General features: G+C 43.1%; 1 protein-coding gene and 1 non-coding gene across 2 annotated transcripts in view; one reads left to right on the forward strand and one right to left on the reverse strand.

Moving 5' to 3' along the window:
* Positions 1–27,380, forward strand: part of LAMC1 (laminin subunit gamma 1) — a 136,062-nt gene that overhangs the window by 80,044 nt on the left and 28,638 nt on the right. Inside the window, exons 2-18 of the mRNA XM_045877283.3 lie at positions 2,137–2,441; positions 6,894–7,024; positions 9,075–9,241; positions 11,673–11,861; positions 12,672–12,789; positions 13,167–13,265; positions 13,357–13,493; positions 14,046–14,168; positions 14,260–14,449; positions 14,756–14,868; positions 16,894–17,115; positions 17,249–17,437; positions 22,800–23,045; positions 23,395–23,548; positions 24,171–24,313; positions 25,555–25,733; positions 27,042–27,198. Of these exons, the coding sequence (XP_045733239.1) occupies positions 2,137–2,441; positions 6,894–7,024; positions 9,075–9,241; positions 11,673–11,861; positions 12,672–12,789; positions 13,167–13,265; positions 13,357–13,493; positions 14,046–14,168; positions 14,260–14,449; positions 14,756–14,868; positions 16,894–17,115; positions 17,249–17,437; positions 22,800–23,045; positions 23,395–23,548; positions 24,171–24,313; positions 25,555–25,733; positions 27,042–27,198 (2,862 nt within the window). The remainder of the gene's footprint in view (positions 1–2,136; positions 2,442–6,893; positions 7,025–9,074; positions 9,242–11,672; positions 11,862–12,671; positions 12,790–13,166; positions 13,266–13,356; positions 13,494–14,045; positions 14,169–14,259; positions 14,450–14,755; positions 14,869–16,893; positions 17,116–17,248; positions 17,438–22,799; positions 23,046–23,394; positions 23,549–24,170; positions 24,314–25,554; positions 25,734–27,041; positions 27,199–27,380) is intronic.
* Positions 4,335–4,407, reverse strand: TRNAR-CCU (transfer RNA arginine (anticodon CCU)). The gene has a single exon. It is a non-coding gene; the product is annotated as a tRNA-Arg (tRNA).

Here is a 27,380-nt window from a genome sequence, read left to right on the forward strand (position 1 = left end):
GTTCTTTCCATCATGTGACACACGTTTGCATTCAAAATTGTATGTGTGAGAGTGTGTTTCATGTATATGGGGGACAGTTAATCAGACTTCTCTTTTTTAAGATCTGGACCACCTAAGAAATAGGTATGGCTCATCATATTAGTTTTAATGTGGATAATACTGGATTAAAAATAGAGCCTGGACACATGACTTACATGGGCTTTCTGCTCTTCCTCCTCCCCTACCTCTCCAGCTCAGCTGGACTCATCCACGTGGTCCCACATCTAGTAGCAGGACAGCCGCAGGCCTCCTGGCACAGAGGCAGACGCACGGTCTTGCATTGAGGTATGCAGGAGAGGAGAGGAGCCCTCAGGAGGCTGGAGAGTGAGCTGAGGATATTCCAGGCCACACATGACCATCCCTCCTTCTCCCCTAGGGATGGGTGGGCACGAGGAAGTAAGAGGATGGCAGAAGTCTCTCCACAACATTTCTGAGAGTGTGCAGGAGTTCCTCTTCTGTGGACTTTGTAGGAGAGGACGAGTATGGTACTTCCTGCAGAATTAATTCGCTTGGGGAGGAAAGACTGCAAGTTCCTTGAGGGCAAGGACCTTTTATGTCTAACACGTCCTGTCCCCCAAAGTATATAGCATAGGACTGAACATGTAGTTGTGCCCAACAAATCCTTGTTGACCAGTCTGTGATCTTAACTATAGCATAGAAGTTGCAGAGAATAAATATTGTCAGAGATGGAAAGACCCAATTGGTGAATGAAAGGTGATTTAAAAACAGTTGCATTTTGTCTTTTTGACCCACCTGAAGGAATGCTGATTAGCAGCCACGCTGTCCCAGCCATCAGACCATGCCCTGGCTGCCCCAGCAAGCTGTCTGGCCAGTGGCTCTTCCTCCAGAGACAGCACCTGAGTAGCTCCTCCTTTTTGCTGTCCTTCCCTGTTCAGTGCTCGGATCTTGCATATTCTTCTTTGAACATATGCAAACAACTTTAACCCCCCCCCCCTCCTTTTCTCTCTCTCTCTCTCTCTCTCTTTTTTTTCTTTGTTCAGCTGCTGGAGGAATTTTTTCTTCATTCCTGCTCTACTCCCTGCCCCATCTCTTAATCACTGTCCTTTTCTCTTTCTCTCCTTCTCAAATTCCTCTCTTAACTTGGTAGATAAGTAGAAGAATAGTGCTCATGGAGGGAAATCAGAGGGGGAGACGAACCATGAGAGACTATGGACTCTGAGAAACAAACTGAGGGTTTTAGAGAGGATGGGGGTGGGGGGATGGGTTAGCCCGGTGATGGGTATTAAGGAGGGCACGTATTGAATGGAGCACTGGGTGTTATACGCAAACAATGAATCATGGAACACTACATCAAAAACTAATGATGTAATGTATGGTGATTAACATAACATAATAAAATAAAATTTAAAAAAAAGAATAGGGCTCATGATAGTCTTCCTGCATTAAGAAGTAACATTAATAGGGGGCGCCTGGGTGGCTCAGTTGGTTAAGCGACTGCCTTTGGCTCAGGTCATGATCCTGGGGTCCCAGGATCGAGTCCCACATCGGGCTCCCTGCTCAGCAGGGAGTCTGCTTCTCCCTCTGACCCTCCTCCCTCTCATGCTCTCTGTCTCTCATTCTCTCTCTCGCAAATAAATAAAATCTTAAAAAAAAGAAAAAGAAAAGAAAAGAAGTAACATTAATAGAGTGAGTTTTTAAGTACCTTGAAAGTTTCCAGAATACCCACCTAGAAAGCCAGCAAATATTTTCTTTTCTGTTTTTTAATTAAATTGCTTTTGCTGAAGCACCAGCACTAAGAATAAACGCACCTTTTTATGCAATTTTGGTTTTGTTTAATAGTGTTGTAAGTACAGTGCTACCATTTCTCATGGCAAACGGGATTTCAACAATGCACATCTTAAACAAGCTTTTATGAGCCAACTTAGAACCCAGCTATAACCTGTCATTTCTCTGGGGAAGTGCACACTATTTCCAGGTTTAGAATCGCCCGTTGGACACAACCAGTGTGTTGTGGGTTCTGGAACCATCTTCGGCTAGGGTGTATCCTTCCTCTGTCAAGTTCCAAAGCAACCTGGGAACAGAGGCAGTTTCTTTGCTTCATACGTACGACTTACGAACTTCATGTCTGTCCCACAGGAAAAGCTTTTGACATCACATACGTGCGCCTCAAGTTCCACACCAGCCGCCCAGAGAGCTTCGCCATTTACAAGCGCATACGGGAAGATGGGCCCTGGGCTCCTTACCAGTACTACAGTGGCTCATGTGAGAATACCTACTCGAAGGCAAACCGTGGCTTCATCAGGACGGGAGGGGACGAGCAGCAGGCCTTATGCACAGATGAATTCAGTGACATTTCCCCTCTCACTGGGGGCAACGTGGCCTTCTCAACTCTAGAAGGAAGGCCCAGTGCCTACAACTTTGACAACAGCCCTGTGCTGCAGGTAATGCATCCGGAAGCTGCCTTTGTAGTCCCTTAGTTCCCCCACGTGCATACAGGACGCAGGAAGCTTGTTGTATGGGGGCCTGTGGTCCCACTTCAGAGGCAAGGGTAGGGCTAGGAGATTCCAGGTGGATTCTATTCTGCTCTCCTGTATATTCTCAGTATGTGAAGGAAAGTAGCTTTGTTCCTGCCACCCAGGTGATGTTCTTGTGTTCTCGTGTACCTGTCAATGTATTCTGGGATAGAAATTTTAGAAATTTTTTAAAAAACTGAACAGTTTTAACTTGGGTCTTTACTTGCAGTGGAAACGTTTTGCTTCTGACCTTTCGAAGAGAGTATTTGAATCTACCCATTCTTTTCTTTTTCTTTAAGATTTTATTTGAGAGAGAGAGAGGGAGAGCGCGTGTGTGCACACGGCACACGTGCATGGGGGGGGAGGGGCAGGGGGAGAGGGAGGAGCAGACTCCCCAACGAGCAGGGAGCCTGACGCGGGGCTCGATCCCAGGACCCTGGGAACATGACCTGAGCCGAAGGCAGGCGCTTCACTGACTGAGCCACCCAGGTGCCCCATGAATTTATCCATTATTTCCACAACTTTCCTTATCTCTTCCTTCATTTGACCAAAGGAAAAGTGTTTTTTAGTATTCGAGAGGGGGACCAGTTGAAGCAAGATATTTAGGAATACCGTCTTCCTTCATTATTGTGCAAGGAAATGTGGACTGGGTTTGTCTGGGGCTATTGTCACTCATAAAACCTTCTCATCACCTGGCGGTACTGGTGTTTGTGACGGGATGTAAGTGTAGGTACCCGTGGTACAGTGCTTGAGCATCATGACAGAAACCTTTCCCCATTTAAGCATAGAAAGAATTAAAGCTTTCTTTTTTTCTCATGAATTCTATGTAATATTCTTCATACACCATAATTTGGAATCTTTCTGTAACACAGAATTGGAGATGCTTCTGTCTTTTGGCTGAAGTTGACGTCTAAGTGGGGGCAGCCTGCCCGTATGAACTCACTGAGACAGGAAAGACTGGATGTGGGTTTGCAAACTCTATGTACGTTTTATGAAATGCTGTTGTCATTTCTAAGTAGAGAGAAATAGGGAGTCCCTTTATTCTGGGCTTTATGCTTTTTTTTTTAAGATTTATTTATTTATTAGAGGGAAAGAGAGTGTGCACAAGCAGTGGGGAGAGGGAGAACCAGGCTCCCCACTGAGCAAGGAGCCCGATGCGGCACTCGATCCCAGGACCCTGAGATCATGACCTGAGCCAAAGGCAGACGCTTAACCAACTGAGCCACCCAGGCGCCCCTTTATGCTTTTGTGGCTTCCAGTCTTTCTCTTAAAGTTTATTATATTCGAGGACTCTTTCTGATTTGGCCATGTGGTTTTGGATGGTGGCAAAAGATGAGAATATGTTTCTCTGTGGGTCTAGTTCTTCCCTTCTATTGTATTTCTGCAGTTTGCTGGGAGATCGTGAATCTTGATCTTGCTAACCTCTGAGGTTCTAGTGAGCAATGAGTATGTTTGCAAAGGCCTTTCAGTAAAGTGTTTCTTGCAATGGTAATAAGATGTGTTCAGAATAATGAGTAGAAAGAATAAATGATTTTGATAGATGAAAAAACAGAAGATGGAATGTATAGGGGAGATGTGATCTACAATTTTTTTAAGTTGATCAACTAGCAGACATTTACTAGCTTAGTGTCTTCCTATACTGATGATTGTATTTGACGATCGTGCCGAGGCAGCAGGAAAAAGCAGTGACCTATGTGACTGTGGTGTTCTGGCACCTCGCCAGCTGGGTGCCTTCTCAGCCTGTCTTGAAGCAGTTCCCCCAGCTGTAGGAATTCTGATACTTGCTATTGGTTTTTTTTTTTTCCCCTCAAGTAAACTCTACACCCGACGTGGGGCTCGAACTCACGACCCTGAGATCAGGAGTCACATGCTCTATCAGCTGAGCCAGCCAGGCGCCCCTGACGTTTGCTACTCCTTATTCCATAGGAACTCATGAGACTAAATGTGGTAGAAATGCTATGGGCATCTGTAATAGATCTGGTCAGTTGCTGTCATTATGCAAAGACATTAATTATGTGTCTCTGGATGTAAGAGTTCTGGTTTTCATACCCAGTTGCCAAGGAGGGTTAGGTGATCGGACTTCAGCTGATTTCACAACGATTAACTGATTTGACAGCTTAGCTGATACGACCGTCTCTCCTCATTGCCTCCTGTGCGTCTCTCCAGAAGCTGTGATCTCCCAGATGGGAGAGGAGACCCTTCCTGGTTTCATTGTATATGAATATTACTAAGCATGTGCTGATTTACAATAATAATAATCAGCATTTATTATAGCACTTACTATAATGTGCCATAATGTGCCAAGCAGTGTTCTGAGCCCCTTAGATATATTAGCTATATTTACTATAGATGTATATACACACTCTCTATACTATTTACTTATTTAACCCTCACAGTAACTCTACAGGTGGATACTTCTGTTAAGCCCATTTTACAAATGGGGCATCGACATCATTTCTCAGAAGAGATCCAATAACTTGCCCCAAATCACCAGTTTTAAGCAGCAGAACTGGGATTCAAAACCTAGAAAGTCTGGCTCCAGAGCCTGTTCTTTTTAAGATGCCTGTTGTGGGAAAAAATGACTTGGACTCAGCCCTTGAGAAGCTTTTATTCAAGGAGAGCTGTGATAAAGATGAAGCTCAAAGGAGATATAATAAGCATTAAACACAGAGATATGTTGAGCTATTTACATTACAGACGACTCAAAGATTCCTCACATTGTGGCCATGAGTGGGAGCTGTTACTGGAGTTCCAAGTTTGGATGCAGTGGAATCATCATCTCTTCTCCTTTCTAATTATACTTGGAGGCTTCACGGGGAGTAGCTTTTATGAGCCCTCTAGGTTGCTCTCTGTGCCAGGTGTTTGGCATGGTTCGGGCCATGCTGCATGATCAGGGGCATGCCTCCCTGTCTCACGGGGAGCCTTCTGAAAACACAGACGCCTTCAGACACTTGCTTGGTGCGTCTCCATGGGTGATGCTGACAGGCAGTCCCAGGAAGGGACTTTACATGGTGTCTTTGGGCGGTCATGGGTCATACGCTACTCCAAAACTTAGTGATTTTAAATGACCACGATTTATTATTTCTCATGATTCTGTGTTGGTGTGGGCTCACTCACTGGCAGGTCGGCTGGGAGCCAGGTTTCTCGCCCTCTGTGGTCTTACTGCCTCAAGGAGGCTAGACTAGGCTTCCTGGCGTGATGGCAGAAGTATTCCAAGAGGGTAAGCCCGGGGCACAAGTGCTTATCAGACTTCTGCCTGTGTCACATTCGCTCATGTCCCCCGGGCAAAAAGCAAATCACATGCCCCAGCCCAGAATCAGGGTGTGGACACTGGCAGACATGATTCACTGGAATCATTATTCTAACAGTCCACCACAGATGTAAACATCTGACTAAAATTAGCTCAGTGAAAGGGCATTTATTATAAGGGCTTAGATCTCATAAAACCTAGGGGAAAACGTTGACTTTCATTCTTGTCCTCTGTCATTATGGTACACCTACCAATTTGATCAGTTGTGGTTTCTTCTTTTGAAGTAGGCTGATGATATCTCAGCAAATGTTACTTGAGCACCTACTGTAGGCTAAACACCAGGGAAACTGCAGTCAACAAAGAAAATGAGTCCTGCCCTCGTGGGGCTTACAGTCTTGATGGTGGCGGTGGTGGCAGGCTGGGGGTGGGGTTGTGGTGGTGGAAACAGACAATATAAATAAAATAGGCAAGTGAAACAGGGTGTTGGGCTGGGCAGCAATTCTAGGTTGGGTGGCCAGGAAAGGCCTCCCAGAGAAGTGACATTATGGGAAAGGTCAACACAAAAACCGCATCTGATTGGTTCCGGCCCGTGTCATGATTTATTACTTTATACTTGCATGCCTCTCCCAGATCTGTCCGTAGCAGATCGGGGATGGAGGGAGAGAGAGATGGTACAAAATGGCCAGGCGGAGGCGGTAACCAGCATATCGCATGCCACCATGGTGCTCCATGAGCTCTGCGCTGGCTTCTCGGACTGGATTTGGGGTGCGGATACAGGCTGGAGAGAAGGGACGTGTGTATTGAGTACCTCCCGAATGCAAAGCATTTAAAAGTATATTTCATGTAAGCCTCTCAACAACCTTGTGAAGAAACGAGTAGTATTCCTGCTTTTTGGGACTCTGAGTGGTGACACAACAACTTAGATCAAAGAAGGGAAGAGTCAAATATTAGGAAATTAAGGGAGTCATTGGGCATTGTAACAGATTTGATGCTAGAAGAGGACATAAGTCACATGATATATTAACTATTTGAAAAATTTAGAAAATGTTGTCACATTTATGTCTCTGATCTTCAGCCCCTTTACCTTTTCCTGTTTTTTTCTTTTCTTTTCTTTTCTTTCCTCCTGACAGGAATGGGTAACTGCCACTGACATCAGAGTAACTCTCAATCGCCTGAATACTTTTGGAGATGAAGTGTTTAATGACCCCAAAGTTCTCAAGTCCTATTATTACGCAATCTCTGATTTTGCTGTGGGTGGTAGGTAAGTAGACTGTTAAATAACTTTGAAAGTGACTGGAGCTGTGGTTTAGAAGAGAGTGTAACAACTTGCTTACAACCATATTAATAATTTGTTAGACCTTCTCATTATCCTGGAAACAAAGTAATTTAGGTTTTCTAAAACCTTGTCAGATCAACACAGTTGGTGAATTCTTACTGAGCACCTCAGTGCAAAGTTCTGTGGCAGGCCCTCTGAAGCCACCAAGGTAGCATGAGACATTCACCTGCTGAGAAGGACTTGACCTTCTAGCATCCTGCAGATGAGTGGAGCAGGCGATATATGAACACGTGAAAAATTAAAACACATGTGTTAGATAAAAAGAGGCCATATATCAGAGAATGAGACAGAACTGTCAAGCTAGAGAAGCAGATGGAAACTAAGCGGGGCCTTGAAGCCTGGATAAGGAAGGAGGATGTGTGAGTGGGATGCAGGATAGGCATGTCATGAGCAGAAGTGAAGGGTTGGGAGATTATATACCTGCTCGGCTTAGGGAACATCTCCTCTGTGAATTTGTAGAGTTGACAGAGTGAAAGCTGACAGAGACTGTAATCAATGAGAAACCATGTACTTTTTGAAGTAGGCCGATGATATCTAAACAGTGGTTAGGAAGATTAATTGCAGACAAGGTGAAAGTAGAGTACCATTGAGAGAATTTATATTCTTGTTATGATGCTGTGATCTGCATGTTAGGTGACAAATACCTGACATTAGGGTGGTGACAATAGAATGGAAAGAAAGGAACATTTTACATGGATTTTATTGTGAAGCAAGAATTATCAGGACTTTAGTCAAAGATGATTTTACAAACAATGAATCATGGAACAGTTCATCTAAAACTAATGATGTAATGTATGGGGATTAACATAAGAATAAAAAAAAAGAAAAAAAATCAGATCTCAAAGAGATAAAAAAAATGATTTTAAAGTTTAATGATCAGGAGAATGGTGGTAGTATTAATGAAGTAAATGAAGAAGATGAGCTAATTTAGGGAGATGAGTTTAGTTGTAGATATGTAAAATTTTAGGTTATTGGGGACATCTGAACTTGTGTACCAGTCAAGGATAGGACTTGGGAGAGAGAGAAGAGCCGGGGATATGAATTTGGGATTCATCCTGGTATACTGTAGATGTTTCGGAAAGGTTTGAAATGTATTACCAAGTAGCGGTGGGAGCTATACGGCTGATTCTATCTTTAAGGAAGCTATTAGGGAAACATCAGGGCACAGAACATGTTTTAGTATTCATGGGCATTTCCATGAGTCCTTAGTTTATGATTGCATATCCCTGCATCTAGGGATCCTTCGGGGATTCTTGCCCCAAACAACCTTGAGGGAGTACGAGGCTACCAGAGTTGCGTATGGTGGTGAGGTGTTGACTGTCTCTTACTACCTTCAGATTGGAATACTTTAAAATCATTATGACAGAAAACAGCTGTGACCTAATTTTTGACTTGTAGTGTGCCTGCACGATCTTAGGCACGTGAATAAAGCAGCTTCTTGATCCTCCCAATAACCCCGTGAAATTCACACTGTCATCATCCCTGTCTTACGGGTAAGGCACAGAGGTTAAGTGACATTGGTAAGTCACAGGGCAGGTCCCAACCCATGCAGCCGGACTTCAGGGTCCTCGCTCTGCTTAACCTACACGCTTGGTTGCTACTTGATACACACAGTTGACTTCCGGAAGTGATCCCAGAAATTGTAGAAGCCTCCGAAATTGCTAGAGACTTTCTTCTGTCTTGTTAATGCCCCATCCCCTATTAAATAAAGATGTTTGGGGTAGTTTTTGTTTTTGGGGGGTTTTTTTGCTTGTTTAATTTTCCTTCCTACCTGAAAACTTAAAACTGCCATTATTTAATTTTGCTTAGCTCCTCAGTTTACGGTCTTGAATGGTCAAACTAAAAAAAAAACAAAAAAAAACAAACCAAAAACATTCTGGGGTTGTGTTTAGTTCTCTTTGTACATCATTTTTCAGCATCCATTTCTGGGACTCGGTGGCTGTTTCATATTTTTGGGTGTCTTTTCTCTTCCCAGGTGTAAATGCAACGGACATGCAAGTGAGTGTGTGAAGAATGAATTTGGCAAGCTGGTTTGTAATTGCAAACATAATACTTACGGGGTAGACTGTGAAAAGTGTCTGCCATTCTTCAACGACCGGCCGTGGAGGAGGGCGACTGCGGAGAGCGCCAGCGAATGCCTGCGTGAGTCTGTTGAATTATCTTGAGGACTTCCAGAGTGGGGAGAAGGAATGGTTGACTTCCTTCTGTTCCTCCTTGAAAGGAGAACTCTGAAAGGCAGTGCTGCTTCTGTAATTGGAGAGCACAGAACGGTAAACTATATGCACATCAGAGGAAAATCATAGATGAAGGCAGTTGGCTATGAATAAAAATGTATGTTCATTTTGTTCAGTTTCCTTCATGAACACACGTACCAGAGTGGGAGCAGCATCTCCAAGGTTTGGAACTTCACTTAGATCCAAGTGATGGGCCAGTGTAGCCTACTATAAAATATGGTTTCTCTAGTCTTGTCTTTGCTGCACATTAAAATATTTTCCTACCAACGGTCATTTCCTCAAGCAGTCAGGGTCATTGATGAACATGTGTTGGGTGTGTTGAGTTCTAGACTAAGACTGCCATTCAGAAGATCATTTCTCAAAATTATTCTTCCCTTATTTCACTGAGGAGCACAACAGGGAGAATTTTCCTACTTCACCCATGCAGAGGTGGTTGGCTTTGGGAAGGAAAGTAGATCCTAGTATTTCTAGAAATGGGTAAAAGAAGAAAGATTGCACATTGTTTTATCCCTTCATCATGGCTTGGTTTATTCTGAACAGATAGAGAAAGAAGCCTCAGGAGAAAGGAACCATGAAACTATGTAATCATGCTGTGTCAAGGACTTAAAAATAAGAAACTTTTAAAGCAGCTATAATTTTTATGACCTTATAAATACTTCTTATCATATACTCTTGATAAAGGAATAAGACACTCTGAACTCACTGGAGTTATTGGCAGAAACCTTGAGAAATGACCAGTATCTTGACTCATGACTATTTCTGTTAGTTGCCTAGAGCAGATTTTCTTATCTTTCCTTTTCCTCAGCAAATCCCAGATTTGAAGATAAATTGTACAGCCTCCTCTAGAATTCCTAGGCACTTGCTTGAGCTTCAGTTCTTTTACTGAACTGTAAAAGCCAGTATGAGAAGCCACATGATAAAGATCTTAACAGAAACAGTGAAATGCCCCTAAGATGTGACATTTCAATAAATTTACACATGTGTTTGAAAAGTATTTTGCTTAGTGATGGGGTCATATCTTGAGTCTCCAGGAACATCATGAAAATGTTCCTGGGCCAGCAAATGAACTGAATACTGTTTCTAAAGGACTTTGAGGAGAAACTAAATCAGTTTGCCTTCCTCCTTGCCTTGCCACTCTTCAGCACTTCAAAGAGTGAAGTTTCTGGAGATTGAGAGAGTACTACAATATTGTCAGGATGCTGGGGTTGGAGAAGAGAAAATTACAGCCTTCTCTCTTACCAGCTGATGGTGAAGGAGACAGAGCGTCTGCTTTACCCATGTGTTAGGACAGTGTAGACAAGAGGACTCTTCTGCTTCATAGTCCCAGAGCACCAAACCATTTAGGTGGGGATGGGCTGGGTTTGGCCGTGAGTGGGATGTGCGGGATAATCTGGGGAGGCTTGAGGGAAGAGAAACAGAAAGGGAGCTCTCCAAGTTACTTAACACAACTCTAGTTTTTGGTGCCAGTGATTCAAGTTTCTAACAAGTTTTCAAGTATAATACTATGAAAGAACTGATTATAAAGAAGGGGAGGTGACAAGAAAGAAAAAATATATATTCAAACATTTTTTTTTAAAACAACTTGGTTTATCTGAAACCAAATAAAACTATATTTAGTGTTCAAGATACTGCTGGTACTTTGTGTGAAATCCATAATTCTAAGAAAAGAAGTTCTATAACTACATATACTTGTTCTTAAAATATAGTTGTGTTCTGCAGGGAACATAGTTACTTAATGGCGGACCTGGTTGGCATTGTGGCTCCCCAGGAGATGGATGTGTCTAGTGAAGCTAGATTTCCCTTCAATGCTGCTGCCTTCCACAGAGGTGCTAATTTTAACCCATGTGTGTCAGGTTACTCCAGTCTAGCCTTGCACGCAATCTGGCACTTCGAAAGTTAGTGTCTTAACGTATTTCAACTGTCTGGGGCCCGAAAGTTAGGGTAAATTAAAGCCTGAATATAAACTGGCTCCCTGTTGTTGGAGTTGGTATTAGAACGAAGGATAAAGATTCAGAAAAATTACAATTTGACTTGCCTTTCACTTATGTGTAAACGATTACCTGGAGATTTCTAAGGACAGGGATTTCTCGTATTTTACGATGGCACTGATTTTGATAAGAACATCTCTCAGTAAACTGATAGCCTGGCTCTCTCAACCCTTCATTGACCTCCTGTTTTTGTTTTCAAATGAACAATGCGTCAAGCGGGTGTTCTTATCCTACCACCCATTGTGCCCCAGAGACATGGGAAATCGCAGTTTTGGTTTGCTTAGAGCCTCTCGAAATGCTGTTCATCAAAGGAACATGGGTCTGACGTAACTTGTACGTTTTGGCCAACAGCCTGTGACTGTAATGGCCGATCACAGGAGTGCTATTTTGACCCTGAACTTTACCGGTCCACCGGCCACGGGGGCCACTGTACCAACTGCCAGGGGAACACAGATGGCGCCAACTGCGAGAGATGCCGGGAGAATTTCTTCCGCCTTGGGAACAACGAAGCCTGCTCTCCCTGTCACTGCAGTCCTGTGGGTAAGTGACAGGCAGTGCCAGCATCAGCCTGGTGGTTTGAAAGACAAGTACTCCCCGCCCCCCCCGAAAACAAAGCTCTGCTTCCTAGGCCTGAACTCAGGGAGTTCAGTTCCTCTGCACAGGGGAAGAGTGGAAGTGTGTGTGCACTGTCGTCCCGACCAATGACTCAGGAGCTGCCCGACCCCCCACCTCCACTCTGTTTAACCAAGTTAAACTTTCAAATGATGTTCTGGTGCGTATAAATAAGTGTGGACTTGGCCTGTGTAATGGTTTTGTGAAGATAATTGGTAGCCCGATCCTAGAGACCCTTTGAACTTTGACTGGAAAAGGCTAGCTGCTTCATGAGTTCTTGCACGTTAATGATTTTGTTTAGTTTACGATCCTCGAAGGGCTGAACTTTCTCGGTATGTTGGTGTGCGTTCAGAGATGTAAAGTGCTCTGACTTTGCTCTCCTCTTTCAAGAGTTTGACCTTTATTTTGTTGTGCCTGTAGTAAATTCTAGACATGGGCTTTCAGGAGCCTGTGCTTGCCCACAGAGAAGTGACTGGTTTTGTGTCCAGTTGATCACTGGGTGCAGAGTGACTTGTTTTTCAACATTGACGAGCAGGGTGTGTGTCCGGAAAGTTAAAATGTTACGGCTCAAAGGATATGATTTTGAGACAATGCGGATTTAAAATTTGATCTTTCTTCTCTGTAACCATCTAGAGATTACATCTTGGGTTTCAGGCATTGTTTTTAGTGACCCATTTTTTTTTTCCTTTGACATATTTACTGACATTTCTGGTTGTTGACAAGCTCTTTAAATTTTAGGTTCTCTCAGCACACAGTGTGATAGCTCTGGCAGGTGTAGCTGCAAGCCAGGAGTGATGGGTGACAAGTGTGACCGTTGCCAGCCCGGGTATCATTCTCTCACTGAGGCAGGATGCAGGTAAGACTTTTCAAAACCAGAGAAAGGGGGCAGAATCCAACTGTAGTTGATCCAGAACAATAAGAGATATCGTGGCTCGTCCGCAGCAGTATGAACATTTTTCCCCATAGTAATTCAAGAACTTCTAGCTGTAATGATGGTCCAGGACTGGTTTGTAACAGAGATGAAGCAGGGTTTTTAGTATGGAAATGTGAGAGGCATATCCTTGATTGAAACCAAATCCAGATACAAAACTGACTTTAGGACTCCTTTTGCTTTTTTATGTATTTTTTTTTTTTTTAATGTATTAACATGTAAAACAAAAGGTTGACTTTAAGAGTGGAATTTCTTTCTCATTTCTCTTCTCTCTTTGTTTTACTCCTTTTTCCATCCAACAGGCCATGCTCTTGTAATCCTTCTGGCAGCGTAGACGAGTGTAACATTGAAACGGGAAGATGTGTTTGCAAAGACAATGTTGAAGGCTTCAATTGTGAGAGGTAGCTCATTCTTTCTCTGGCTGTGCTGTGTTTTTTCTGGTCTCATATTTCAAGTCCAAGAAATTCCTGATTATATCTTTATGTTTTTCAGATGCAAACCTGGATTTTTTAATTTGGAATCATCTAATCCTAGGGGTTGCACACCCTGCTTCTGCTTTGGGCATTCTTCTGTCTGTACAAATGCTGTCGGCTACAGTGTTTATCCTATAACCTCTACCTTTCAGATTGGTAATTTGGACCTTCCCTTTGGTCTCCCAGAATTACAAGACTGGACTTACAGTATTTTTTAAAAATGAGTAACTTTTTGAGGATTTTTTGATGGTGGCAACATTTTGTTTTCAAATGTACAAGATTTTTTTGTTTGGCTCTTTGTTTGGCTTTTTATTTATTTATTTATTTAAGATTTATTTATTTGAGAGAGAGAGAGAGGGAGAAGCAGACTCCCTGTCAAGCAGAGAGCCCGATGCCGGGTTTGATCCCAGGACCCTGAGATCATGACCTGAGCCGAAGGCATACACTTACCTGACTCAGCCACCCAGGCGCCCCTGTTTGACTTTTTAATTTAATGAAAACATACATCTGTAGAATTTACTGTAGTATAAATTTATGTGAAATCAAAATATAGCTTGAGGGATATAGCATATACAGGTACTATCCTAGGATCCGTGTATTCAGAAATATTTACTGGTGACTTCCTGTATATTTTCGTGGTGTATAGAGGACCTGAATTCAGGATGTTCACAGTGTGATGGCCCTTGTGTTTTCATCCTGTTCTTGCAGATGAAGACGGGTGGCGGGTGGAACAAAGGGATGGCTCTGAAGCGTCACTCGAGTGGTCCTCTGAGAGGCAGGATATCACCGTCCTCTCGGATAGCTACTTTCCTCGGTACTTCATTGCTCCGGGTAAGTAAGGCTAGGCAGCAGTCTGCTGTGATGAGTGCTCCTGTTTACGCTCCTTCTCACGCTCTTTCACATCACTGTGTCTGCTTTTCAGCAAAGTTCTTGGGCAAGCAGATGTTGAGTTATGGTCAGAACTTCTCCTTCTCCTTTCGGGTGGACAGGCGAGACACTCGCCTCTCTGCAGAAGACCTGGTGCTCGAGGGAGCTGGTCTGAGAGTGTCTGTGCCCTTGATCGCTCAGGGCAATTCCTATCCAAGTGAGACCACTGTGAAATACGTCTTCAGGTAAGACGGTCTTCTTTGTAAAATCTGAGTTGACCAGAGTTATAAAAGTGGTTTCTTTACCTAAGCTTATCAGGCCTCAAGCTGTTGAAGAAAAATGTCTGGGTTATAAAGGTGACTTTGGCAAAGGAAGCCTTCCCTTTATTTACTGTACCCTTCCCAGTTGTACTAAAAACCAACAGATCCATTTCTGACTTGGTTGGATTGTCAGAGCATTGACTTGTTGGCAGCATTAATGCATAAGAAATGCTTTCTCAGCACCCAGAACTGTCCTGACAGAGGTTAACGTGGCCCTTTCTTTCTCCCTAGGCTCCATGAAGCAACAGATTACCCTTGGAGGCCTCCTCTTACCCCTTTCGAATTTCAGAAGCTCCTAAACAATTTGACCTCTATCAAAATCCGTGGGACATATAGTGAGAGAAGTAAGTTATGATATAATTTAAGAGCATTAAAATGATTAGGTAGAAGGATCCACAATAATGCAAAAGTTTATCTCTAAAGTCCCAATACTATAGTGCTGATTCTAAAGAAATGGAACGAATTATCTCATTACATGTGAATTATGTATAAAAATAATGCATTTGTTTAACCATTTTTAAGGACCTGGAGAAAATTTGCTAAAATTAACAAATAGCATTGTTTTATAATGACTAAGCCTAATGAGGTGACTTTATATCTAACTATAGTCTAAGAATCTTACATGTAATTCTACTGGCTCACATGCTTAACCTTTACTTCTTTTTATTTATTGCTATGTGATTATCAAGCCCTTTAAACTATTGGCTAAATTATGAAAAATTATAAATTCCTGAGTGAAGGTTCATTATAATGTTAAATAAACAAAGCTGTTTTCAGTATGCCTTTAAATTTATTTATTTATTTATTTATTTATTTATTTATTTATTTATTTATTTATTTATTTATTTATTGTAACGAGGACCTTTTCCTGTAGAAAGCTCAAGCTGTTTGGGTGGAGTCAGAGGGGTGGTGTGGCATTGTGAGTGGCATCTGCAGCATGGATGTGTTGGTTTTTGAGATGTCTACGTGAATATCCAGATGAAAATATCTTATAAGTTGTTAGAAATAATGGTCTGGGGCTTAGGAATAAGTTAGTACTGGAGATCTAGAATCAAAAGGTTGACTACCTATGGGCAATAATTTTTAAACTTGGAAATAAGACAAAAAATATAGAAAGAAAAAGTATAACCCCAGAAACATAGTCATCTAAGGGCCATGTGTTGAGACTCAAGGGAGAAAAAAGAATTTTAAGGAGGAGAAATAATTAAAGGGTTTATAAAGGTGATGCCATTGGATTTTGGATCGGGAGACTAAGGAATCATTGGTGATTTTTTTTTTTTTAAGAAGGGTTAAAACTGAAGTTATGCTACAGTGCTTTGACAAGTAATTTGAAGGAGAAGAAGTAAAATAAAGCTTATTCTTTTAAGAAGTTTGGCTGTAAGGGAAGGAAAAGAGATGGATTGTAATTCAAGAGTAGGGACAAGATTAGAAGAAGAGTACTTTTTAGAATGGGAGACTTAAGAATGGTTAGAATTGGAAGCATATTAGCCAATGGGTATATCTCATGACCTAACTGTTGACAAAATCCATAAATATATTAAAAGTAACTAAGTTCACAGTAGTCATAGAAGAGATGCCCTTCAACCTGAGGTTGTCAATTTCTAAGAATTCTATACAAGGCATATATATATTTCATAACATAAGAAAATAATGATGATGTAATTAAAGACTGCCACTTGGTGGAATGTTCCTGCTGAGGCCATCACATGCCCTTTTGGGTTGGATCACCCATTGGTCTAAGCCAATTTACGGCTTCCTCTGTTTTTATTTTCTTCTAGAAGTGGGGAAGCATTGTGATATATGGCATACTGGCTTTGGAATAATTGCATATTTGCCAAAGTGGCCCTGAGTATTAAAACTTGGTCACCAGTTTTTCCTATTTTATATGCAGGGCAAAAAAATATAATGAGTGGTGCTTGTTGGCAGGTGTTTTCCTTGCTTTCTTATCCCTGAACTCTATATAGTCAGGGACTGCTTTTGTGGCAAAAGAACAAAAACACTGCTTAATGGCTACAGACGTAAACTCATCCCCTACATTCTCACTCTGATCTCCTCTTGCCCCACAATACTGTCCAGTGCCTTTCCTCTTTCACACTGGTGATTGAGACAACTGTAAAATCCAACAGATCTGGTTGTGTGTGTGTTTAACAATGTGTTTGCTATCCTGCCTCTCCAGATACTTAGCACCAGGTACCCCATGACTGTCATGAACACTATTTTCTGGTTATCTCCTCCAATAGATGAGTTAAACTAATAGCTGATTGTCTCTGGAATTTTGTGTCTGATTACTCTTTAGCTTTATTAACTTTCTGTAAGCTTTTAGAAAACAACAGCTAGCTCAGTGACTCTCTTATCCACACCACACGCAGGTGCTGGATATTTGGATGATGTCACCCTAACAAGTGCTCGCCCGGGGCCCGGGGTGCCTGCCACTTGGGTGGAGTCCTGCACCTGTCCTGTGGGCTACGGAGGGCAGTTCTGTGAGATGTGCCTCTCGGGTTACAGAAGAGAAACTCCGAGTCTCGGGCCGTACAGCCCGTGTGTGCTTTGTACCTGCAACGGACACAGCGAGACCTGTGACCCTGAGACAGGTGAGATGAGGTTCTTGGGGGGTGGGGGTGGGGCTGCTGGGCCTAAGTGCTCTCCAGCGGATAAGCAGGGAAGTGCTCCTGGTCTTACCGGCTGGCTCACCTGCCTTTGTTCTCATCCCCGCTCTCCAAACAGGTGTTTGTGACTGCAGGGACAATACAGCTGGCCCCCACTGTGAGAGGTGTGGGGATGGGTACTACGGAGATGCCACGTCGGGCACCACCTCCGACTGTCGGCCCTGCCCATGTCCTGGCGGCTCGAGCTGTGCCTCTGTCCCCAAGACGCAGGAGGTGGTGTGTACCAGCTGTCCCCCCGGCACCACCGGTCAGTCCGCTCTTCCCGTCTGCCCTCCGTGTTCCACTGGGCAAAAGGACCTCGGGACTCAGGGCCTGGGCGTTTGCAGCTTCCGTTTGTTTGTTTGGCTCCGTGATTACAGTTGTCCAAACAGGCAAAAGTTGTGTATGGGATTCATTATGGATTCATAGAACACATATCTGATACAAACGTGGCCAACATGGTGACGGCCACGTACTTTTCTAAGCACCCTCCGCCTTCTGCCTCAGTAATCCTCACAACCCCGTGAGGTGGGTGCTGCTAGTTTCCCCGTGTGACAGCTGACAACACCGAGGCACGGAGACGTGAAGTGACGTGTCCCAGCTGCGTGGCTGGTCCCTGGAGGAGCTTGTGACGAGCCCCGTATGGTCACCCACCTAGGATGAGAACGAACACTGGATTTTTAGTTTGTGGGGCTATCCTGGGGTTCTTGATATAAAGTGGTAATGTGTAAATTCTTTAAATTGTTTCTATTCTTTCTTTCAATAGTCCTTTCAGTGCATCAGAGCCCATCACGTTTAGTTAGGAAAAGATGTTTTTATAGCTTTGGATAGACATCTGTTCCCGTTCTCTGAGTTTCTTTCTTTTTGTCAATAACGTAAAACTAGATCGTTCCTAGCTACTCAAGGAACTGTCGTGCTGACTAAGGAGACCAAGGCTCACTGATGAGCGTTCCTCTTTTTCCGTTGACTTTAGCTTCCATGTAATGGAGAGGTTCTGGCTAGGCTTCTGATAGAACCCTTGACTCCATTACATACTTTTTCTTCAAAACGTATTGCTGCCTAGAAATAAGTGAGACAGAAAAACCACTCAGCTAACAATTTGTATCTCTTGTACATCATCAAAACACTCTTTAATCCTTGAGAAACATCAAAATACCCCATCTTCCCTTTACTACTCCACTGACCCCACACTAAGCACAAGGTCTTTGCAACACAGAGAGATTCAATCATTTGCTTAAGGTAGTTGAGAAAATAAGGAGAAACTAGTGTAGACTTTCAGATTTTTTACTCTTTTCTTTGTGTATGTGTGTTTTAAAACAGTGGCCCAACAGAGGTTCATAGATGGAGTTCTCTGACCTTGTTCCCCACCACCCTCTGTTGCCTTCGCTGTCTCTGCTGCAGCTGTCCTGGGCTGCTTGTAATGCATCAGATCAGCCAGACTGTATGTCTTGTTAATGCACGGTTTTCTTTTTTTAGAATGCTTTACCCCACCTTGTTCCACCCAAACCTCACTTTTCTTGTTCAACTCCTCTCTTTACCGTGGAGTTTGGTTGAAACATCACTTACTCTGTGCTCCTACCTCAGGTTTTTAGGACCCTTTTTTACTCTGCTGCCATAGCATATAGCATCCCCCTTGCAGAATCTGCTCCTAGATGTACTTAATATGACGTTTTGATGAGAGACCCCTTTGCTCATTCTGTTGTTCCACTGGGTAGACTGCAAGCCTAAAACTAAGTTAAGCATTGGAGATGTTCTCATGGCTATGCTGAATAATACAAATGGGGGAGTTGAGACTACTTGGGATACATAATGGAGAGATGGAGTATACTGTAGGAGATCTTGCAAAATGTTGTAAACCTGTTAGTCTGTAACCAGATGTCTCTCACACAAGACTTGTGAGATATATTTGTTTTGTTAGTTATCACGTGACTTGAAGGGAATGAGCTATAGTGCTTCTTGTGGATGTTAATTAGGGTGTAGAGGTCCACGTGAAAAACAGCATAGACCCTGTGAAAGATGATGCCATCACTCGTTAGTCCTATATCCTGCTTCCTTTTTTTCGTAGCACGTTTTAACCACTTCATGTTTTTCTATTTATTCATTTGTTTATTGTCTATCTTCCCCTCCTAACCCCTGTTAAGCTCCATGACAGCAGGGACTTTTGTCTGTTCTATGGACTTTTGTATTCCTAACACCCAGAATAGCACCTGGTATGTATGCTTGTTGAATGAATGCAAATATTTTTTGGATAGCGAACAGAGATTGCAGATAGAGGGTAAGATGTTCCTCATTTAGAAGACTACTGAAGAATAGGAATAGCTACCTATAGTCCCTGAGCTCTTCACACGTGGTATGCTACACATTTGATCTTTAAAATGATCTTTTGAGGTAAATTAATAATAATAATAATAATAATGATACTCTTTTTTATCACATTTATTTGAGTGCCTGGCTTTGGGAATGCAAAGATGAATAAGGGATGGTCCCCACTCTTCTGGGGCTAAAAGTATAGAGGGAAACACAGATAATTGTAAGACAGTGTGGTTAGTTCAGGCAAAGGAATACACATAAGAGGGGTAGAGGAGAAGAAACAACACCTCTCCCGAGGTGGGGAGGGTATGATAAGGAAAGCTAAGGCAAAAAAAAAAAAAAAAGTACCTAACTTGCCCAAAGTCACATCCAGGACTTGGACCTACATCCTGGACTCTGAGACAAAAGGATAGGTTAGCCATTGTTGCCAGAAGATACTTTGGTGTGAAAGCTTTCCATGGGCTCCCATGCAGCTCTGTTTTAGGTTTTCTACCAGATTTAAAAAAAAAAAAAATTGTTTTATTCAAAACAGGTTTCAAGGCATTTTAAATATAGATCATATCTAGAATGGCTAAATGATCTGATGAAAAGCAAAACTGACATGCTGTCCTAATCCTGGTCTGGAGAAGGATCTCGGGTGAGGGTCTGGTAACTACATCAGAGACAAGAAGGGCCTGAGTAGCATCCTGTTTCTTCCTCTCCTGGCCCATGCCCAGCCACAGATTCTGTTCACCTCACCAGTGGTTTCCATTTGCCAAATGCAGGGGTCAGTTTTCAGTCCTCCTCTGACCCTGTTCTCTCAGCAACGCGGGATGCTGGTGACTGCTCACTCGGCCCCAGACATTTCTCCTCTCACCTTTGGGAACACTGCCCTCTCTTGGGTCTCCTTCCTTCCCTCTTCTCTTGAGGCTCCTTTTATCACTTCTGATTCTCAGCCTGAGACTTCCATGTCAACTTTATCTGTATTCTCCCCTCAGGTGAACAAATCTCATCTTATAGCTTCCAAAGCCTTTCTGTGCCTACTGAAAAATCTGCGTCTTAGGCGCCGACCACGCTCTCTCCCAAGTGCCAGCTACCTACTTGCCATCTCCGCTTGGCTGGGGGGCTGGAAGCCTTCCATTTGCCCCTGCACATCCTTTCTTCTTTTTTCTCCACCCCGATGGGACCTGTGTGCATGATATCACATGGGCCCTCCATTTGTGTTCAAGCAGCAGGAAGAGGGAGGAGGGTGGGGCAGAGTATTTAGTCCAAGGCCCCTTCTCTGGGGGTATCCTTGTGGCTTAGTGACTTTCATCAAGGTGTTCAGCTCCTGACACTAGCTTTCTCCAAACAGCCCTTTCTCATGTGAGGTTCCGGTTAACTGCTCCCTCCCCCCAGCCCCTGAGGCCCAGGTAATAGAGCCCCACAGTCACTACCCCCGGGGCTGCACTGTCTCCTGGGATTGCTTACACCCTGCCCACACTCGTATAGATAGTATCTTTATTAAACTCTCTTCAGGTCTTGCTAATTTGAATGTGTCTATTTAATTTTCTGCTTGAGTCAGATGACTAAAGGCATCTCAAATTTAAGCAAATCCAAGCTAAATCTTTGATTTCTTTCTTTTTCTCAACCGCAACCCTATCCTTCCCCAGTCTTGTTCATCTCAGGGAAAATACTACCATCCACCTAGTTGCTCCAGCTAGAAGTTAAACTCCTGGGCTTGTCTTTGATTCTGCTTTCTTTCATTTCCTGGAAGCAGTCAGCCAGCATGTGTGATGGACTCGATCTCACATCTGACTGCATTTCACCGCCTCCATTTCATCACCCTGGTCCACACCACTGTGGTCTCTCACCAGAATAGCCTCCTAATTGGTCTCCCTGCAATCCATTCTCACACAGCAGCCAGGATAATCCTTTTAAAATGTAAATCAGGGTTGCCTGGGTGGCTCAGTCAGTTAAGTACCTGACTTTGGTTCAGGTCATAATCTTGGGGTCCTGGGATGAAACCCTGCGTCAAGGTTCTGTGCTCAGCGAGGAGTCTGCTTCTCCCTCTCCCTCTGCCCCCTACTCATTCTCTCTCAAATAAAATCTTTAAAAAAATGTAAATCAGGGCTTATCACTTCAAAAACCCTCAATATCACCTCATTGCACTTTAATATAAACCAGATTTTTTACTGTGACTTACAAGATTGGCTCTTACTATTTCCATAAGCTCATTGTGTTTTTCTGTAACATTCTTCCCTTGGATATTAGCATGACTGTTTTTTTTTCCCTGTCTTTCCATTGTCATCCCAGATATCTCCTCTCTACAGAGCTTTCTCTAACCACCCAATCTGAAGTAGTCCTTACCTTTTCATTCTATCATGTTGCTCTGTTTTGTTTTAATTTGTTATGCTTATCCTGATCCAAAATAATCTTCTTATTTATATTGTCTGTGGATTGGTCTCCCTCAGCTATAGCATAAGCTTCATGAGAGTGGAGATCTTGTCCACCTGGTTCACTGCATCATCCTGACAATCTAGAACAGTGCCTATGTATAAGAGATGCTCAGCAAATGTTCATTAAATGAGCAAATGAGCAAACCTTTATTTCTCCAGAAAGCTTAAGCTAATTCAGTCCCTATCAGCTACAAAGATATCAAGATTCCAACTTGAGCTAATAATGATGGGAAAGTGGGAAAGGAAAGAGGAGGAGCAGTGAGTATGGTGGAAAGAGTCCCGGATTCTAGCTGTTTGGTTGTGGGCAAGTTATTTAACTTCTCTGGTCCCTTCACTATAATAGAAGCCGGAGGCAAATGACAATCTCTAAGTTCTCTTCTAAGATACTCTTGATTCTGTCCTAGTTGACACAGCTCAAACAAGGATTAGCACATGTCTTTTCTTTTTTAGGAAGATTGTCCTGCTTACTCTGCTGTATAGGAAACTTATGGTATTGAGTGGCACTTCATCTTTTTTAATATCATAAACCAAAACAAACATATGAATGTGCCATCCCTTGGGACAGGAGAGGTTAATAAACCCTGAGCCTGACTCATTTACAAAGCACTTTTAATGCATGATGTCAGTTAATCCTCAGGACAATTGAAGTGCAGTAGGCAAAACAGGTGCTATCGTCCTAATAACAAAATGGGGATGTGCCCTGAGTCCCTGTGCTGGTCTGGCACATTGCCAGGACTGCAGCCCAGGTCCTCTGCCCTCCTGGGCTGGTGCCCTGTCCACTGTGGCACGTGGCCTCCCATCTGATGGTTCACCTGGACTCTTCGTAACCAGACTGTGTGTGTCCAGCAGCACCAGGAATGTCTGAGGTCTTTCTTTCCTAACATCAGATTGTCCCACGTGCAGGTAAAAGGTGTGAGCTCTGTGATGATGGCTACTTCGGAGACCCTCTGGGTAGACACGGCCCAGTGAGGCTTTGCCGCCTTTGTCAATGCAGTGACAACATTGACCCCAACGCTGTTGGAAATTGCAATCGCTTGACAGGAGAGTGCCTGAAGTGCATCTATAACACTGCTGGCTTCTACTGTGACCGATGCAAAGATGGATTTTTTGGAAATCCCCTGGCTCCCAATCCAGCAGACAAATGCAAAGGTAATCTAGCCATCGGCCTGGTTCTGCCACTGTTGTGCTCATTTATTCTGAAAATTCATCGCGTGGTCTCTTTAAGTATTTACAGATGTTTGGTCTAACACAGCGCTGTTCAATAGAAATGTAGTGTGAACCAGTCGTGTAAGTTAAGTTTTCTCGTAGACACATGAAAATAAAGAGAAACAGGTGAAATTGATTTTAATCATATATTTTATTAACCCTAATATGTCTCGAGCACATCTCGAGACCAGCCACTTCACCTGAAGTCTGGAGAATCTGTTTGTACTGTTTACATTTTCGTATTTCGCTCGGGTGATTCGCATCTCTTGCTGTCTCCATCTCCCCACCCTAGCCTGTGCGTGCAATCCCCACGGCACCTCGAGGCAGCAGAACAGTTGTAACCCCGTGACCGGGCAGTGTGACTGTCTGCCCCACGTGACCGGCCGGGACTGTGGAGCCTGTGAGCCCGGATTCTACAACCTGCAGAGCGGGCGGGGCTGTGAGAGGTGAGGCGCCAGGCGCCGTTGCTGGAAGCAATCTGGGCTTGCCTTTTTTTTTTTTTAATTGAGAGAGATGGATTTTTATGACTTACACCCGTAACAGTAGCCTTGATTTTGTTCAGGAATTATTTGAGTGCCTCACTCAAGCAGAGCACGCTTAGGGGCAGTACGGGACAGTGGTACCGAGGCTGCTGGGAGAGGCGCGTAGAACGAAGCTGCCCTGGCTGCGTCAGTCGCCCGAGCAGCCTTTCAAACACGACATCTCGTGAGGTGCTTTCTGAGGCGCCCAGAGTCAGACCCTCTGGGGCTCGCAGCCCGGGAATTTCTATTTTCAAAGCTCCTGCTGATCAGCACTGAGGTGGTGCCAGGTTGGAGAGCCCCTTTGTAGTGGTTTTAGGAGTGGAATGAACCGTGTTGGTGGGTGAAGTTAGAAAAAGAGGTTCTGAGTAGAACTCATGAAAATTACTTGAACCTCAGGCACTTAATAACCCTTAACATTTTGTTTTAATAGCCCTGTAGATTGTTTTCTCATACAAATTACAGCAGTTCTGTGCTGACTAGGGGCCGGGGGAAGGTTTGCTGAGAGTCTGTTTTTCTTACCGGAGAAACATCACGTGTTCCCTTTCAGATGCGGCTGCCACGCTTTGGGTTCCACCAATGGACAGTGTGACATCCACACTGGCCAGTGTGAGTGCCAGCCTGGAGTCACGGGCCAGCACTGCGAGCGCTGTGAGGTCAACCACTTTGGGTTTGGACCCGAAGGCTGCAAACGTAAGGAGCTGGGAGCATAGAACTCTACGTCTTGCCCAGTTCCCGTTAGAACCACAGACTTTGACAGTCAGAGCTGGACCTAAGTCCTCACAGATGCTTCAGTCAGTGAATATTCTCCTTTTCTAAAACGGGATTGAGTGCTTCTCTAGTTCCTTTGCGGCCACCTTATTTACATCTTCTTGGATTGTATTTCTGTTTCTTTTTCCAGTCTCTTGTCTTTCCAAGGAATGTCTCCCTTTGATTACCGGGCTTTCCCACTGTGCTTAATGAAACATTTTTATTGATCACATTCTTAGAGCAGATAATGAGACAGTGAGAGACTCTGCTCACAACTTACTTGGTGGTTGACTTACCGGCTGCAGTCGCTTCCCACCCTTGGGGCCCTTTTGGGACGGTTACATCTACACATCTGCTTCTCCTTGGCGTAAACACTTGCCTGGAATTAGGCCTCAGAACAGTTTGGTGTTTTGCTTTTTGAATTCCTTCATTTCTCCTGTGGAATGTAGCATAAATCATTGACCTAGTTCAGAGAACAAAGCAAGTAAACAAACTATAAAATAATGCAAAATATATATTAGCATTTGGGTTTTCTAGTTCCTTAGTGAGAGAAATATTAAACAGCAGAGAGATGAAGGTAGAGAAGAGTTCTTGAAGTGCATAAAAGGGCATTGATTAGTTTAATAGACTAATTTCTATAATTACTAAGTAACATGAAATGTGTCCCCTCAGAGATGATGCACATTGTACTTTAAAACTCACTTTTGCCTAACATAATGTAATAAAATAAAATTAATAATAATAATAATAATAAAAGAAAATGAGTGGCAGACCAAGATCAGAAGAGGAGGAGAACTGACATTAAACCTGAGGTAAAAGTACAGAACTGAATTCTCATTAGTGGAATAATAAAATGTTTTCCTTATAATGCAAAAGTATTTCAAACTTCACTACATTGCTTATAGAAATATTTGTCATATACTGAATGTGATTCTAATCTTCGCTGAAGATCTTTTAAAGTTTTTTAAAATGTAAAAAAAAAAACCTCACTTTTGCTTTAAAAATTTTTGTTTTCTCTACTGAGCAGACTTAACCATTTGAATTCTCATAATTTGGCCTGTTTTTCAAAAAAATATCTATGTATAATGAGAGTACCATCAGCTTATTGATATCAGTCTGGGTTAAAAGGCAATGTAATCTTCCTTCCTTTCTATATCATAGACTCTTTTTACTTTATTCTGTAGCCTGTGACTGTCATCCTGAGGGATCTCTTTCACTCCAGTGCAAAGGTGATGGTTGCTGTGAATGTAAACAGGGTTTTGTGGGAAATCGCTGTGACCAGTGTGAAGAGAACTATTTCTATAATCGGTCTTGGCCTGGCTGCCAGGAGTGTCCAGCATGTTATCGTCTGGTGAAGGATAAGGTAAGCTGTCAACAGGGCATTCGCTCATTCATTCATTTATTCATTCAGTAGACATTGAATGGGTACCTCCTGTGCACTGAGCTCTAGAGAACAAATGATGAACAAGATAGGCATGGCCCCTGGGGCGCCTGGGTGGCTCAGTTGGTTAAGCGACTGCCGTCGGCTCAGGTCATGATCCTGGAGTCCCGGGATCGAGTCCCGCATCGGGCTCCCTGCTCAGCGGGGAGTCTGCTTCTCCCTCTGACCCTCCCCACTCTCATGCTCTCTCTATCTCATTCTCTCTCTCAAATAAATAAATAAAATCTTTAAAAAAAAAAAAAAAAGATAGGCATGGCCCCTGTCCTCAAAGACTTATATGTTCCAGTCGGGAGACAAATAATAAAAATTAAATAAAGACATACTGAGATGAGCACCAGAAAGAATACAAACAGAGAATAACTGGGAGAACTACTTTATGTAAGTCCTCTCTAAGGACATTTATTTAAGGTGAGATCTTAAGAATAAGAGGGAACAAGCCTAATGAGAAGTGATGGGTAGGCTGTTCCAGGCAAAGGGAATGTGGGGTACAAAGGTCTCAAAGGTGGAGGGTGTCTGGAGCCTCCTGATTGAGGAGGGAGTGGTTTGTGATAAGACCGGAGAGGTTGGTAGAGACAGCTCATGTCATACTATGTCAACCATAATAAGGGATTTAGATTTTCTGACGAGTTTTCAGCTAGGAAATCCAGTTTATATTTTAAGAAGAACACTCTGACTGCTATGTGAAGAATGATGGTTAGGAGTGGGGCAAAAGGGCAAGCCTGGATTGAATTGGGTAAGTATGTGTGTTTGGGGGGCAGGGCATTAGAGGGGGCAAGAATAGAGAAAGAGAATCACCAAGGGTGCCTCTTGGGGTTTTTGCTTAAGGTAGCTGGAGGCATTGTTTATTGAAATGGAGATGACTCAGGGGAAACAGATTTAAGAGAAGAAAATCAAGAGTATAGTTTTGCATATTGAGTTGAGATACCCATCAGAGAGCTGAGTGGAGATATCAGGAAAGCAATCTAAAATGCAAGGGAGAGGTCAGAACTGGAGAATCCTCAACATGTAGTGTTTAATGTCAAAGGAATGGGCTTGATAGTTTTTCTCTTGAAGCCAGAGAAATAAAGAAAAACTACCCATGTTATCTGTTTAAAAGTAGATATTTGTGGAGTATATAGACCTACGTAAATGAGCACCCTTTTGATGATCATTCCTGCAGGGAGTACAGCTGAGTTCTTCAGGAATGTTTATATGTGCTACCTTTCCCTTTTCTTCCTTCATTATGTCCAGGTTGCTGATCATCGCGTGAAACTCCAGGAATTAGAGAATCTCATAGCAAACCTTGGAACTGGGGAAGAGGTGGTGACAGATCAAGCCTTTGAGGACAGACTAAAGGAAGCAGAGAGAGAAGTTATGGACCTCCTTCGAGAGGCCCAGGATGTCAAAGGTAAACATGTTAAACAATGGGTAACTTCTGCCAGATGGCTCAGTCTTTAGACATGCCTCCTAGTTCAGAGTTATTTCGTATGGCTTTATAAAATTCTTCCTCAATTTTTCAAACTATTTGTAGAATCTGAATTTTTTTAAGCAATCTGTGAAAATACAAGAACTTGTTTTAAGATACAGTAA

This window comes from Mirounga angustirostris, unplaced genomic scaffold (genome assembly GCF_029215605.1).
Source record: "Mirounga angustirostris isolate CCGP_5_RB_7025 unplaced genomic scaffold, mMirAng1.0.hap1 SCAF_6, whole genome shotgun sequence".
Classification (NCBI taxonomy): domain Eukaryota; kingdom Metazoa; phylum Chordata; class Mammalia; order Carnivora; family Phocidae; genus Mirounga; species Mirounga angustirostris.